Genomic DNA, 14,666 nt, shown 5'->3' with positions numbered 1-14,666 from the left:
CAGTCCTAGCCATTCCCTGTCCCATCGTTGCCATAAGACCTATCTGTGTCGGTGCGACGTAAAGCAACTAGCAACAAAAGCAATGCTGCGAAGAATGTCCCAAGAAAACCATGCAACGTATTATTTTGTGTTCTGAATACGATAGATTGCATACCGATCTTTTAGACATTTAGATGTTAAAGCTTACAGCAACAGATGTTCATCACACATCGAAATGTACATCTATAGTGAGTGTATTTACAGTTATATTGAAAGTTTGCATGTTTTGTTTTGTTCATACATTTAGAGAGAGAGGGGGGCGGGGGGCGGGGGCGGGGTGCGGGGGTGGGTTGACGGGATATTGTGCCCACTCTGTCGATACAAAGTATAGTTTGGTCTTCACTAGTAACGTATTTCCAGGGACGATGACCTAGATGTTAGGCCCCTTTAAGCAAGCAAGCGTATTTCCAGACTTGCTTTTTACTTCGAATAGGGAAAGGATGGGCTTTTAAAAGCATGATATTCCTCCTTTTGGTCTTCGCATATTGCCTTGAGTAGTGAGGTTGTTAATTATTATTATTATTTTACGAAGGAGCTTGCCTAGCCGAAACAGTAAAGGTGTGATCGATTCATTCATAATGACGTGGGCTCGCTTCCCGGCAAGAAGTCGGAGAAATTTAGAAGCAAGACTTCTTCTGTTGAAGAGGTACTTGGTCTTGGGATTCACTCGGCCTGCATAAGAAATGAATACCATGTTAACTTCTTGGGAAAATTAAGTCGGACATAGGGCTAATCACTCTGTCCCATTTACTGCTAAATTGCGGGTAGTGAGCGGAAGTTTTCTCTCTTCCAAAGCTCTTCATGGCCCGTACGGAGAAGGCATTTTTATTTATTATTCGAACACAAAACATTAGCTGAGATACCAGCAATATCAGTATCAATAAAGACCTTAGTCAATGTCACCTAGCATACAAGGCCGCTACACTCGAAATGTGACGTCATCACTGTGCGGCCTACAGTAGTACGAGGACTACGACGTCGTGTAGTATTCAGTACACGGTCGAACTCGTGCTAACGTTGAAAACATATACCCATTTTCAGAAATACATTTTAAAAAGTTATATAGATTACCTCCTCTGAAAAATATTATGAGTCATAACGTACAACACGCCGCCGTACGAGTCAACAAGGACTATTTTATTATAATTATTTGAGGGTTAACCAGTGGTCTTTTTTCACAATCATTGCTATAATTACGTAGTATATTGGAATTATAGAGCTGGTCATGAAGGAAGAAATAAAATCAGAGGGTGAGAAGGGGGAAATGACTGTTCTGATAATCAGTGGTGGTTCTAAGAAAATTACGCTCAATTTTAGGAAAACTTAAATCTCTTGTAAATGGTGACACATTTTTTCCTCTGTACAGACACTAAATTTAGTTCTATCATTATTTAACAAGATATTTACAGATATGTATACAATGGAATGTACAATATCATGAACATTATGACCAGTAGTACAATTATGGGTAGAAAAAAGAAATATTTGAAAGTAATACCTGTTACAAAATATTTTTGGCTTACTTGTTTGATTCAAGAACAGCTCCTTCTTGTCATCTAGGATGTTTTATGTTTCAGCAAGGACATCAGATACACATGTTACTACATCTGAACTTAGGAAAACATAAGCCACTAGTACTTGTCTGATTACTAACGTCCGTAGCCGTGCTGAAACACCGGATCCCGTGAGATCTCCGCAGTTAAGCAACATTGGGCGTGGTCAAGATTTGGATGGGCTGCCACGCCTGTTGAGGGGGTAAGGGAATGGAGGAACGGAAAGGAACTGGCCACCCTACCGTACGTAAACTCTGGCTCAGGCACACCTCTGCGGAGGTTCGGACCTGCCTTCGGTCAGAGAGTACACCCTTACCTTACCTTACTTGTTTGACTGATGAAGCATTTCTGTCATCTTGAATTTTATTATCATCAGCAGATACAAATAACTTACAATAACCACACTTAAATTCTATTAGGACAGTAACACCCAACGTAGAATAACACAGGCAGTACACTTTCAATCAGGCCATCTATGTCACCATCCCCAACAACACAGAGCCTGCGGATACACAACATCAGTCGCATCCTTTCAGCAACAGCGATCTACAAAAACATCCTCTTTTGATATATCAACATCTCCTGCTCTCTTCTGATAAACATTGGTGGGCCTAAAAAATAACTACATACACAATTTTAGATACACTTATTTGGTGATATTCTTTTTCTTTTGTATAGTCATTAAATTCCTGTGAATAATTATTTAACAAGATATTTACAGATGTAGTACAACTGAATGTGCAATATCTTGGACAGTATGACAAGTAGAACAATTTAAAAAATCCTAACCTGTTTCCAGTCATTCGACCGGGTCAGGGATGGAATGAATGAAGCGGCGAGGATGGGAATTGTGCCGGCCCCCGAAGCCTGTCGCACTTCTCAGGGGCAATGTTTAATTAATAACAGATGAAATGAAATGATATTGGAGAGTGTTGCTGGAATGAAACATGACAGGGAAACCGGAGTACCCGGAGAAAAACCTATCCGGTCTCCGCATTGTCCAGCACAAATCTCACATGGAATGACCGGGATTTGAACCACGAAACCCAGCGGTGAGAGGCTGGCGCGCTGCCGCCTGAGCCACGGAGGCTGTACGACAAGTAGTACAATCATGGGTAGAAAAAACAAATTATGGTATATTTGAAAGTGAGACCTGGTACAAAATGTTTTGCTGACTTGTTTGATTTAAGAACAATTCTTTCTTGTCATGTAGGATTTTTTTGAGTCACAGCAAGGACATAGGATACACATGTTACTCCATATGAGCTTGGGAAACATAAGCCACCTCTACTTGTCTGATTGATGAAGCTATTTATGTCATCTTGAATTTCATTATCATCAGCAGATACAAACATCTTGCAATGACCACACTTAAATTCTTTAATAATTCTATAAGATCAGTAACCTCCTATGTAGAATTACACAGGAAGAACACTTTCGTTCTGGTAATCTACATCATCATCTCCAACACTCAAGGATTCCAGAGCAGCCATTCCTTCTAGAACATTGTCACTAAACTGTTGAATTATCTTACTTTTCCCTTTTGATTAGGCCAATTATTTCTTACACGTTTTAAAATATGCACACTCCCTCTTTCCTAGCTTTTATCCCAAAGTATGCGGTCCGCTGTTTTGCTACATCTCCCCCATTTCGTCCTATTGCTGACATCTTCAGGTTTAAAATCAACGTCGTGCATGTCGGCCTTCATATTGTCAGTCCACCGCTTTAAAGGCCTTCCACGTGGTCGTATTTCTCCCGGATCAACTTGGAGAGCTGTTTTAGCAACTGAGCCGTCCTGTTTTCTCATAACGTGACCGTACCAGCGGAGACGCGCTTCCCTCACTTTCTCTACAATTGGAGCGACGCCAAGCCTTTGTCGAGCATATTCATTTCTTATGTGGTCACATCGAGTCAGTCCAAGAGTCCATCGAAGCATCTTCATTTCCATTTTATGAAAAGTCTGCTCATGCATGTTTTGTCATTGGACGACATTCTGCCCTGTAAATAGCCACTGGGCGTACCACGGTCTTGTATTTTTTTTTTTTTTCCTTTAGATGATGAGGCATCTTTTTACCGCAGAGGACTCCGGTGACTTGTCTCCACTTGAGCCATTCTGCATTTACCCGCACTCGAGTATCAAAAGTGGCATCACACTTCAAAGTGAAAACTGATCCTAGGTATTTAAAATGCGTGGTTTTCTGCAAGTCTTGATTCTTGATACTTATGGTCCCGCTAGTTTGGGGACCACATTCTAGGTATTCGGTTTTCTGGGTGTTGAGGCGCAGACCATACTCAGCTAATTTGTCGCTCCAAGTTTGTGTCTGATGTTGGAATCCAAGGCAAGTACCACATCATTCGCATAAAGAAGGATCCAGGGATGCGATGTCTGTATGTCAGCCATTGCTGTATCCAAGCAGAGGATAAATAATAATGGTGATACAAATCAGCCGAGCCCTCATGTACACCCATGGTGATATCAGAAGGCGGGGATATTCCAGCTGGACTCCGGACCACACTAGTTGTATTGTGATATATAAGTTGTACCCAGCTTACATAGGCTTCCGGGACTTCATGACTACGAAGAGCCCGCCAGTTGAGGTCATGTGGGACTCGGTCAAATGTTTTTCTAGGTCCAGAGATGCTATGTGTACACTCTTCTTCCTCCCCTAATGTTTTTTCATCAGTGGACGTGTGGCATGGATGTCATCAATGGTGCTGCATCCCTTAACAAATCCACACTGCTTGGATGTTACTGTGATTATGTTTCTGAGCCTGTTGTCCAGAGCTCGTTCAAATATCTTCAGTGTATGGCAGAGGAGTCGAATAGGGCGGCAAGTTGAGCAATCGCTCACGTCTCCTTTACCCTTCCAGACTGGGATTGTCGTGCTAGTTGTCTATGCACGGGGAAGTTTGTTCTCGATGATGATCTGGTTGAAGAGTGTAGCAAGGAATTCTGCAGCGGGCTTACCAATAATTTTCCAGATTTCTGTTGGTATGTCGTCTGAGACAGATGCTTTTCCATTCTTCATCTTTACGGCATGCATTACTTCCTCTGCTATAATCAAAGGCTCAGGTACATAGACGGGATCAGAGCTTCCAATCGATGGATGATAAAATTCTTTGTTGCTAATATCTGAAAAATAGTCTGACCGTCGTTGAAGGATAGCTTGTTGGTCTCGTAGTACTGTAATTTGTTGTCAGCTCCCTTGATATGCACTGTGACTTTCCTAACTTGCTGACTAAATTTACAAATGTTATGAATCTGCATTTAAAATGGAAAATCTGAAAATTAACATTCATTAAATAAAATACACACTCGTCGGACCTTGTACTCACACTTACTTGTTACCTGCTTACTTACACATACGTTATTTGAAGGGCGCCAGCTACCACTCAGTGCAGCAATAATAGAATGAGACTCTTGACTATCTCTAGGGTGTGGGGTAATAAGCTTACTTTTGACAACATACCATATAAGTTCTGGGAAAAGGAGATTGGCGTTCGGTTTCCCCATTAATTTTGAGGTTAAGATATTTTACTGTCAATGAAATAAAACTGCGAATTCGTTTGATAGAACAATATATATTCTTTAAATAATATATCAAAAAATAGTGAGTCTTGTTGCGATAAAACAGATGAGAATATGAAATTATGACATTGCAACTGAAAGAAACTCGGCATGAATTTGAATTCTTCTTGACCGGACATTTAACAATTTATACGAAATATTTCCCTCACTGATTCACTTGACTGTACCTTCAACACTTTGAGTGTAATTACAACGTAATCCTTTGATCTGGAGTTTACTGTAGATGTGTCACGCCTAACTTGGTGATACATCCTTGTGACTGCTTCTTCTCCATATCATCTGACTTCTTTGTAAGTCAATATGGTATTACCTCTTGGCAGGTCCAGGGTTGCCCTCTCTGACTCCATGGTAAGCCCTTGCGTCCGTGTCTTTCACTAAGTGACGGACCAACTTTGGCCTCACTCTCTCAATGACCAATAATTAATGGCTCACTGAGTCTTCTCCATCTCTCGTTCACACTCGTTGACTGACCGACTGAGGCCTCTTCATCTAGTAGACTTGTTCACTGTATTGCTTCCGTTTAAATAATGACTGACGCTACAATATGTATCCTCCTTTTATAGACGTTGGTTGACACAGCTACGTAATATCCAGAAATAACAATGACATACTCCCACAACGCGGCAAATATTACATACAGTTGTGAAATAGCCCGGGGCGGCCGACTCTCTGAGCGCATTGCTAAATAAATACAATGACGTAGCCATAACGTGGCGATGACTTGGCAGAAATGCCAGCAATATTGCACCATGTAAGGATGTCTCACTCAACATATGATATATCGAAACTCTCACTGTACAGGTATTTCATGTTAATCTACATATACGTATATATGCATACACTCAATTACAAATACGCATGCGACAAGCTTTGCGTACTGGAATTGAATAATAATTATAACTATATAATAGTAATCTCACAGATAAAATAATAATAATAATAATAATAATAATAATAATAATAATAATAATAATAATAATAATAATAATAATAATAATAATATACATATTATCTTGTAACGGGATTTGAACCGTTACAGCACGACGTATGTACTGTGTAGAGATGAGAAGAATGCAAGAATGGGGAATGTGGCCTGCAAGCACGAACTTCCTGTTCTGCCCAGACAGCTCGGCTCTTATCTGCTACACGAAAACGTTGACTCACACTTTGGAGTTTGCTGGATTACAACTGACAAGAGCGAAGAGCTGTCAGTAGAAGATAATATAAAGTCGCCTGGATAGTAGCGGAGTTGCTATGGTAACCATTGCGTCACTGGCTCTACTGGTGAGAACCCCTTCGCCCCGTGCTTCGCCGGGCATGTGCATTCTTCTGATCTCCCAACAGTAATGTCCTGGGTTGAGCGGTTGCGGGACTTCGCAAGGCGATAAACGTTACTTTCTCCTGCTGGTGTGTCAAGCTGGTCGTACAGAACCTGATAACAACGATCTTTTGCAGCAGCCACTGCTCTTTGCTGCTGATTTCAGCACTTTATATCTCTGAAGGTCAGTATCCAGGTGTGTCTTCCATCAAAATTTAAAGGCTACCTTTTTTTCCTTGATAGCCTGTTGGACTTCATCATCCCACCACCAGGTCAGTTTATCAATGTATATTCGCCCGAGTTTTGATTTTCCCAGAGTTACTTTTTGTTGCTGCCTGATGTATCTGTTTTGCAGCATCTTCCCACATGCCCTCAACTTACTGGTCAGGCTTCACTAAAATGTTGGTTGAAGCTGTCTTCATTTCGTTCTTGTGGACATTCATTTTCCACCACTTGATACATTCAGGTCCAGTTTTAAGTGTCTTAGGACGTTTGACAGCATTCCGAATATCCAGAACAAGCAAGCGGTGTTGGGGGACAATGCTGTTATATGGGACCACTTTGGTATCTATTACCATCTTCAGATCTTGTTGTCGAACCACACTATCAAAAGTAAAATACAGAGGTCTCTCTGTCACATTTTGTTTGGGATGGTCACATTTAATTTTCAGTTCAGGAGGATCACTAAAGAGAGAAATAGCCTTTTTATTGACTGAATTATTATCATAAATAACACCAAATACCTTAAGTCATATCTCCTCTAACTTCAAAAATCATTACCTTACAAAACGAATGCAAATCCTCTGTCTAAAAAGTATTGTACTGGCAGAATATGGGCTATATCTAAATACTTGGAATCTAAACTATGGACCATGAAAACATGGGCACGAACAGCACACTGAGAAGTACCTTCTGCATGACCAACAATACTTCCACCCTTAAATCCATCCATTAAATGAACAACATCTTTGTCTTTATCATCTAAGTATTCAACTTTCCTAGCAAGATAATCCAGGAAGTTAGACGACCTCTGTTCGTTAACTCGAGAGGTAGAAGAGTTACTACTAACTCTACTCAGTGTGTTCTCACACAGAAGCATCGTACCAGATGTACTTCTTAAGTACCGATAACAAAAGCAAAGCAAAGCAAAGCAAAGTCACCTCCGTACAGGCCATGAAGGCCCTTGGAGGAGTGGAAGGTAAAGGCTTCCACCATTGTTAACCTCGGCACGTGATGGGGTAGAGTGGTTAGCTCTGCGCCCGGCCGCCTTTGCCCTTAGGAATTAACCTGGTACTCGTTTTTGGTGTAGGCTGAGTGAACCTCAGGGCCATATGCACCTCCGGAAGAGGAAATCTCGTTTCTTAAATTTTATGACTCCCTGACGGGGATTCGAACCCACGTCCTTCCGGGCGAACTGAGCATAAGTATCGATAACAGTGAGGTGATACTGACCATGCAAGGCCTGCACAAGAGATTACCATGAGTATCGTAAATTATATTTGTTATACTTGAGCAAATGCAATTGTACCATTAAAATTGAATCCCATCTGCTTTATCATGCACACAAGGAATTAAACTACTCAACATGTCCTGTTTCACCTGCTGAATTGGAAAAGTCATTAAATTGAATGAGCATTTCTTCAAGTATAGAATGTAATTGGTTGGAGTTACTTACAATTACTGGAAGTTTCATACTGCCTACCTGATTCATCGGTGCACCTTCAATAAACACTGATAAAAATACTTCCTCATCAGTTGCATTGTAATACACAATCTTAGGAAATGGAACATCACGTATCAGCATAAGACATACATGTGCATTCTTTTTCACTATCACCCACTCAGGCTGTAATTTAATTTTTTCCTGAAGTTCGTCGAGGTTATAAAACGAAATCCTTTTCATGTGTTCTTCAACAATAAGGCTTTCCTCGATGCTGGTCTTCAGAAAAGTATTTTCGAGTCGTTCTCTGCGGTTATCAGGATCTTCTCTTGATGTTGACGGTCTGAATAGATATGAGGTACACCCCAGCAGCAATGATGGAATTGCATCTAAAATAATAATAATAATAATAATAATAATAATAATAATAATAATAATAATAATAATAATAATAATAATAATAATAATAATAATAAAATTGTTGTATGTATACAGCACTTAGAGGGAGTATAAATTCTGCTAATATCATAGGTATTCAACTATATTCACGTATAGACTACTGTAGAACATGTAACCCACCTTTCTTGAGATGAGGTTTATCTAGGAGTGTTGTTAATAACCTTCTATTCTTAGGGTCGTACACTGAAGTAATTCGCTCTATATCAGTGGACTGGAAATGTAATTCACGGGCCTGAAAATAGGTAAGAATTTCCATATTATGCACACAATATTTGACAAATATCTTAAAATAAAAATATCATAACTTCAAGTTGGTGAAGTCAGGAGCTGTAGTTAGTTCTATACCTCATCATTTGATCATTTCATGTATTTAAGTTACTCTGTATATTAACAACAGGGAGTAAACATTCAAATAACGCTCTGAAAATTAAACTAGAATTCTTTTAAAATCACCACAGATTGTTGGAGGGCACAAATTCATCCCGGTGAATATCTTTAATCCATTTCTCCTTGAGGCCTTCATCACTCGGATAGAGCAAAACACTCACTTTTGGGCCGGCTGAATAATTGCCCTTACAAGCAGGGATGCAACATTTACGAGGCATGCTACTTACTTAATCTGATAATATTTCACAGTTACAGTACTAGACCCAAGTGTTTCGGTACGAAGATAACATTTATACACCTCCAGAAACAACGTGGATACTAGCACTGGGATAGGCTACAATGCTGTGACGTCAGCAGCTATAATAATATAGTTTCGTGTGGCTATTTCTAGCCGAGTGCAGCCCTTGTAAGGCAGACCCTCCGATGAGGGTGGGCGGCATCTGCCATGTGTAGGTAACTGCGTGTTATTGTGGTGGAGGATAGTGTCATGTGCGGTGTGTGAGTTGCAGGGATGTTGGGGACAGCACAAACACCCAGTCCCCGGGCCTTTGGAATTTACAATGAAGGTTAAAATCCCCGACCCGGCCGGGAATCGAACCCGGGACCCTCTGAACCGAAGGCCAGTACGCTGACCATTCAGCCAACGAGTCGGACACGTCAGCAGCTGAGATCTCTTTAGTATAGCGGCCTTGTGTCGGTGACGTTTCCTTAGTTCGAGAAAAGCTTATTTATTTTCTTTTTCTGAAGGCAATAGAGGGACACGCAGTTGCTGTGACCTAGCGACTTGGCTCCCAAACCGAGTGTTTCAACTTTAAAGTCCCAAGAACTTCGAGTAAAATGTTCAATATGTCCAGATCTAGCCTTAAACCTCCAACCTATCCCGAGGTTTCGTCAACCTCAGATAATGTGGAATGATGGCGTTTAAAATGAAGGTCAATTGATGGGTTTGAATTACTGGGTTTGTTATCTAATTAGAGCTGAGAGTATCATAAGTAACCTCGATCCACAGATCCGCCCGCAGACGACAAGGAGCACAGCTAGTACCACATCAGCCCCTGAAACACGTCGCTGTTCCTTGGCTGACCTTACAGTAAGCCGTCACGCCAGGCGAGAGTCGGTGCAACTTCATCAACAGCAACATCAGCAGACTCGAAGACTGCAGACAGCAGTGTCTTTTGACTCCAGCACTGGTCCTCCTCCTACAGTTCCACGGTCATCCTACCGTTTGCTTGGTGAGTATTTATAAATATATCATTTCTATTTGCAAGTAACTTTTCCAGTTTCTTTTCCCTTTCTTCAGAATAAATTATTTCTTACCTCTTCTACCCGTACGCCTTGCCAGAGGTATGGTGACTGTCTGTGACATAATCTTCCCCTTCTTACGACCCTCTACTGCATGAACCATGATCTGGAAAATGTTGAAAGTCATGCGTCATCATCAAATACCACCGACTACATCCGGGATCGAACCCGCTGTCTGGGAAACAGTAAAGGTAAAACAAATAACAGACTGCACCACTGAAATTAGTTATTCATGAGTTCGGGCTTAAATAGAAAAAAATGCTTGTAAGGCTTGGGCCGGACTCGGGCTTGATATAAAGGTAATTTAATTCTCGATCCGTGAATAATAAAAAAATTCAGAAGTGCATTGCAAGTATGCAAAGTAGAAATGCCCAGATAGAATAAGCAAATTCTCGTAGTTCCCTTTGTAATTTTTCACTCGATTGTCTGTAATATGATTATTTTACAGAAGCCATTTCATATGCTCGTACTATTGCGAAGAGAGAGGTGTTATAAACTTTATCTCATTACTCAACTGTAAATCGATCCGTCTGCTCACGCCTCAGGGGCTACCTGGCCGAGCGGTAAAGGCGTGCTCGGTTCACCAGAAAGACGTGGGCTGAATTCCCCATCTGCAAATCGAAAAAATTTAAAAACGAGATTTCCGCTTTCGGAGGTGTACATAACCCTGAGGTTCACTCAGCCTACACCAAAAATTAGTACCTGGAGCACAGGTGGTCGAGCAAAAAGCTACCCCAGCAAGTGCAGAGGTTACGGATAGTGAAATCATTCCCTTTTTTGTTTGTTACCCCTCCAAGGGCCTTCATGGACTGAACAGAGATGACTGCCTTGCTTTGCTTTGCATTGCTGCTCACGGCTTATGTGGCATTCAGTCGATATATCATATCATCCTCATTCAGACTGCTACCTCGAAGATTGTTTTATTTCTGTAGTATCACTAGCTAAACGGTTTCTTCCTCCTTCCCTTCTTTTAACCATGACATAGCACGAACATGTCATGCGTACTTCTACTGCACATCTTGCGTTCCCCGCTCAGTACTTTTTTTTATTTAGACAGTTGGCTGCGGTATCGGTTTGTACACGCTTAAGTTTTTGGAGTAAGTCAGGTTTCAAGTTTCACAAGTAATTTCACCAAGGGAGAGGTCCGCTAAATTTTAATTACCATGTATCTCATGGGGACCTAGGTGTTAATATAAGGAAAGATCTTCATGCAGTAAGCACATTAACGAGGTCACAGATCCCTTCATACGATTACGAGGTTATTTAGGGTTTGTAGTAAGGATCAGTGGCGGTGCATGGTATTGTTGCAGTGTTGTACAACTCCCAAGAATTTTACAGTTCACTTGTCGTCTTTTCTTCTAATTTTCTAGTTTAATAAACCTAATATATATTCTGAAATATGTTAAAATTAACCATCTTTGGTCATTCGATGTACTAATACCACGTAAAGGACCAATAAAAGCTGACGGCTTCGAATTAAATCCAGGGGGTTTGCTTTCCTACGGCAACTCCCAAGCGGACAGAGCGGCGCAATGTAGTTTCGGCAGGGGCGAGCCTAAATCTGTATCAGGCAGCACGCTCGCCAGTATCGACCCTGAGCTGTTGCACGAGACCAGCAAACTCCCTATCGAAAAACAATTCCAAATGTCCCCGTCAGATTGCACCACTCTGCGGAGATGATTCATTCCTGCTTTCTATTCTCTCGCAATGGTAAGTTCTTTCCCATACCGGACTACCCACAATATTACCAACATTTTGCATCAGTGAAAAACAGGAGGACAAATTTTCAATTCATGTGAGGCAAAAATAACTGTGGTTGTACTGTATAATTAGCCTCTTATTTCCTATGTTATTTATGTAAGCTTCTCGAATAAAAATGTGACATGTAAAATTTTGGTGCAACACCCAGCTTCATATACCATCAGCCGCCGCTGGTAAGGATGTAAATGAGAGGACGTATCACTGGTAAGTCACTGGTAAGTCACTGGTAAGATTCCAATTAGATTACGATTTCCAGTGCATGGGACCAACTCACCAAGCTTGTTTGATTCGGAAACCGGGAAAGATCCAGAGGAAAGCAGCATGATTTGTTCTGGGTGATTTCCGACAAGTCACGAAGAGGTTGCAATCTGGGCTGGGAAGTCTTGAGAGTAATGAGACGAGGTCTCGACTAGGCAGAATCTTCCCAGCTGTCAGAGGAGATAACAAATGTCATTATTACACGAATACGCTTGAATGGAATTCTTCAAACTAGGAAAGAAGATAGAGTTGGAATTGGAATTCAAGAGGAAAAATGGTACAAATATTCGTTTATACGACAGGAAATTAGGGATTAGAATAATTTAACAAGAGCGATGTTCGATAAATGTCCACTTTTTTCTTTCTTCCTTTTTTTTTACAATCAGCTTTACGTCGCACAAACACAGATAGGTTTTATCGCGATGATGGAATAGGAAAGAGCTAGGAGTGGGAAGAAAGCGACCATGGCCTTAATTAAGATATAGGCCTAACCCCGGCATTTGCCTGGTTTGAAAATGGGAAACACCGAGCTCGATAGCTGCAGTCGCTTAAGTGCGGCCAGTATCCAGTATTCGGGAGATAGTAGGTTCTAACCCCACTGTCGGCAGCCCTGAAGATGGTTTTCCGTGGTTTCCCATTTTCACACCAGGCAAATGCTGGGACTGTACCTTAATTAAGGCCACGGCCGCTTCCTTCCCACTCCTAGCCCTCTCCTGTCCCATCGTCGTCTTAAGACCTATCTGTGTCAGTGCGACGTAAAGCAACTTGCAAAAAAAAATGGGAAACCACGAAAACCCATCTTCAGGGCTGCTGACAATGAGTTTAGAACCCACTATCTCCCGAATGCAAGCTGATAGTTACGTGACCCAAACCACACAACCACTTGCTCGGTGATAAATTTCCATCTTCTTTCAAATTATTTAAGGAAAGACTAAGTAAACCATAGGGAATCTATCACCAGGGTGATTACTCTAAATATTGATCTGATTTTAGTAAAAAATAAAGGTGTTGTCTTTGGAAGAAGTTTCGAGAAGTGTGAACGGATCAACCCTGTCTCGCACACTTAACTAAGTAGAGATGCGTTCGATTCCCACCTTTGCCATCTTCGAAGTGGTTTTCCGTGTGTTCGCAATTCTCCACTAGGTAGCCACGGCCGCTTACTTCCCTTTTCCTTGACGGGCCCTTGTAATATTGCCATCCATATATAAGCCCTCAGTTCAGCTTAACAAGTGAGGCCTGGGTTGATGATTACGGCGCGCATAGCTGAGCCCTGACATTGCATCTACTTACTTATGTCAGGCTCCTTTCTTTTATGTATTCTATCCGACCTCCTTCAGTCAACTCTTGTTATTTTCTAACAACAAGAGTATTACAGCATTTAGGGTCTAAGGAGTCTTTCAAGACCTTTCTCTTTCGTTAACAAAATCTTCATTTTTTGAAGTAACGGATCAATATTATACACGATGTCTCTGTAGCGAGAGTATTTTGTATACCCTTTATATTCTCGAGTGTAGCTAGAAGTAATATGGGCAACCATTACACCTACATTCGCTCAGGTATTTTCATACTATCAGTGGAACTTGAGCTTATCTGTGTCCAGGAAGGGAACTCGCCTTCCATCCTGCTGCTCAGCTGCAAGAGACCCGTAATGTAATTGTGTATTTTTAGTGCCGGGAGTGTCCGAGGACAAGTTCGGCTCGCCAGATGCAGGTCTTTCGATTTGACTCCCGTAGGCGACCTGCGCGTCATGATGAGGATGAAATGATGGTGAAGACGACACATACACCCAGCCCCCGTGCCAGAGAAATTAACCAATTAAGGTTAAAATTCCCGACCCTGCCCGGAATCGAACCCGGGACCTCTGTGGCCAAAGGCCAGCACGCTAACCATTTAGCCATGGAGCCGGACGCCTACTCGATGATTTAACGAGTCGTTAAATAATGTTTTCAGGCAAGATGCTCCTCGTATCATTTTATTCTCTTCTTTTATTCGCCAGAGTAAGGTATTTTTCAAACATTATTCTACTGAGGTAGTAGAATAACACTCGCGTTTTCCCCTTGCCTCTTCTAAGAGACGACTAAAAGGTGTCCCCAAAGTGCCCTCTAACATAGCAGCGCGGGTTGGCGACTTTAGAGTGATCCAACCGCTGTGCGTAGGGGGCGTAAAAGGTGTCCCCTAGGGGCTCTCAAACTTAGGAGCGTGGGTTCTAAACACGTACATGCAAAAATTTTAAATTAGCGCCTATGCCTCCCGTCATGCTTACACGCATGAGTCACAAACCAGAGGATGCAGAACCGCTAGTCATTTTTTTCACATAGATGGCGCCCCGCAATCCTACTT

General features: G+C 41.6%; 1 protein-coding gene across 2 annotated transcripts in view; it reads left to right on the top strand.

Annotated features, from left to right (window-relative positions):
- Positions 1-14,666, top strand: part of LOC136878394 (uncharacterized) — a 352,728-nt gene that overhangs the window by 292,240 nt on the left and 45,822 nt on the right. For both annotated transcript variants that reach the window (XM_067152083.2, XM_067152082.2), the window contains exon 4: positions 10,015-10,237. In XM_067152083.2, the coding sequence (XP_067008184.2) occupies positions 10,015-10,237 (223 nt within the window). The remainder of the gene's footprint in view (positions 1-10,014; positions 10,238-14,666) is intronic.

This window comes from Anabrus simplex, chromosome 1, assembly GCF_040414725.1.
Source record: "Anabrus simplex isolate iqAnaSimp1 chromosome 1, ASM4041472v1, whole genome shotgun sequence".
Taxonomy (NCBI): domain Eukaryota; kingdom Metazoa; phylum Arthropoda; class Insecta; order Orthoptera; family Tettigoniidae; genus Anabrus; species Anabrus simplex.
The sequence above is the reverse complement of the archived record's forward strand: the minus strand, read 5'-3'. Positions and strand labels throughout refer to the sequence as shown.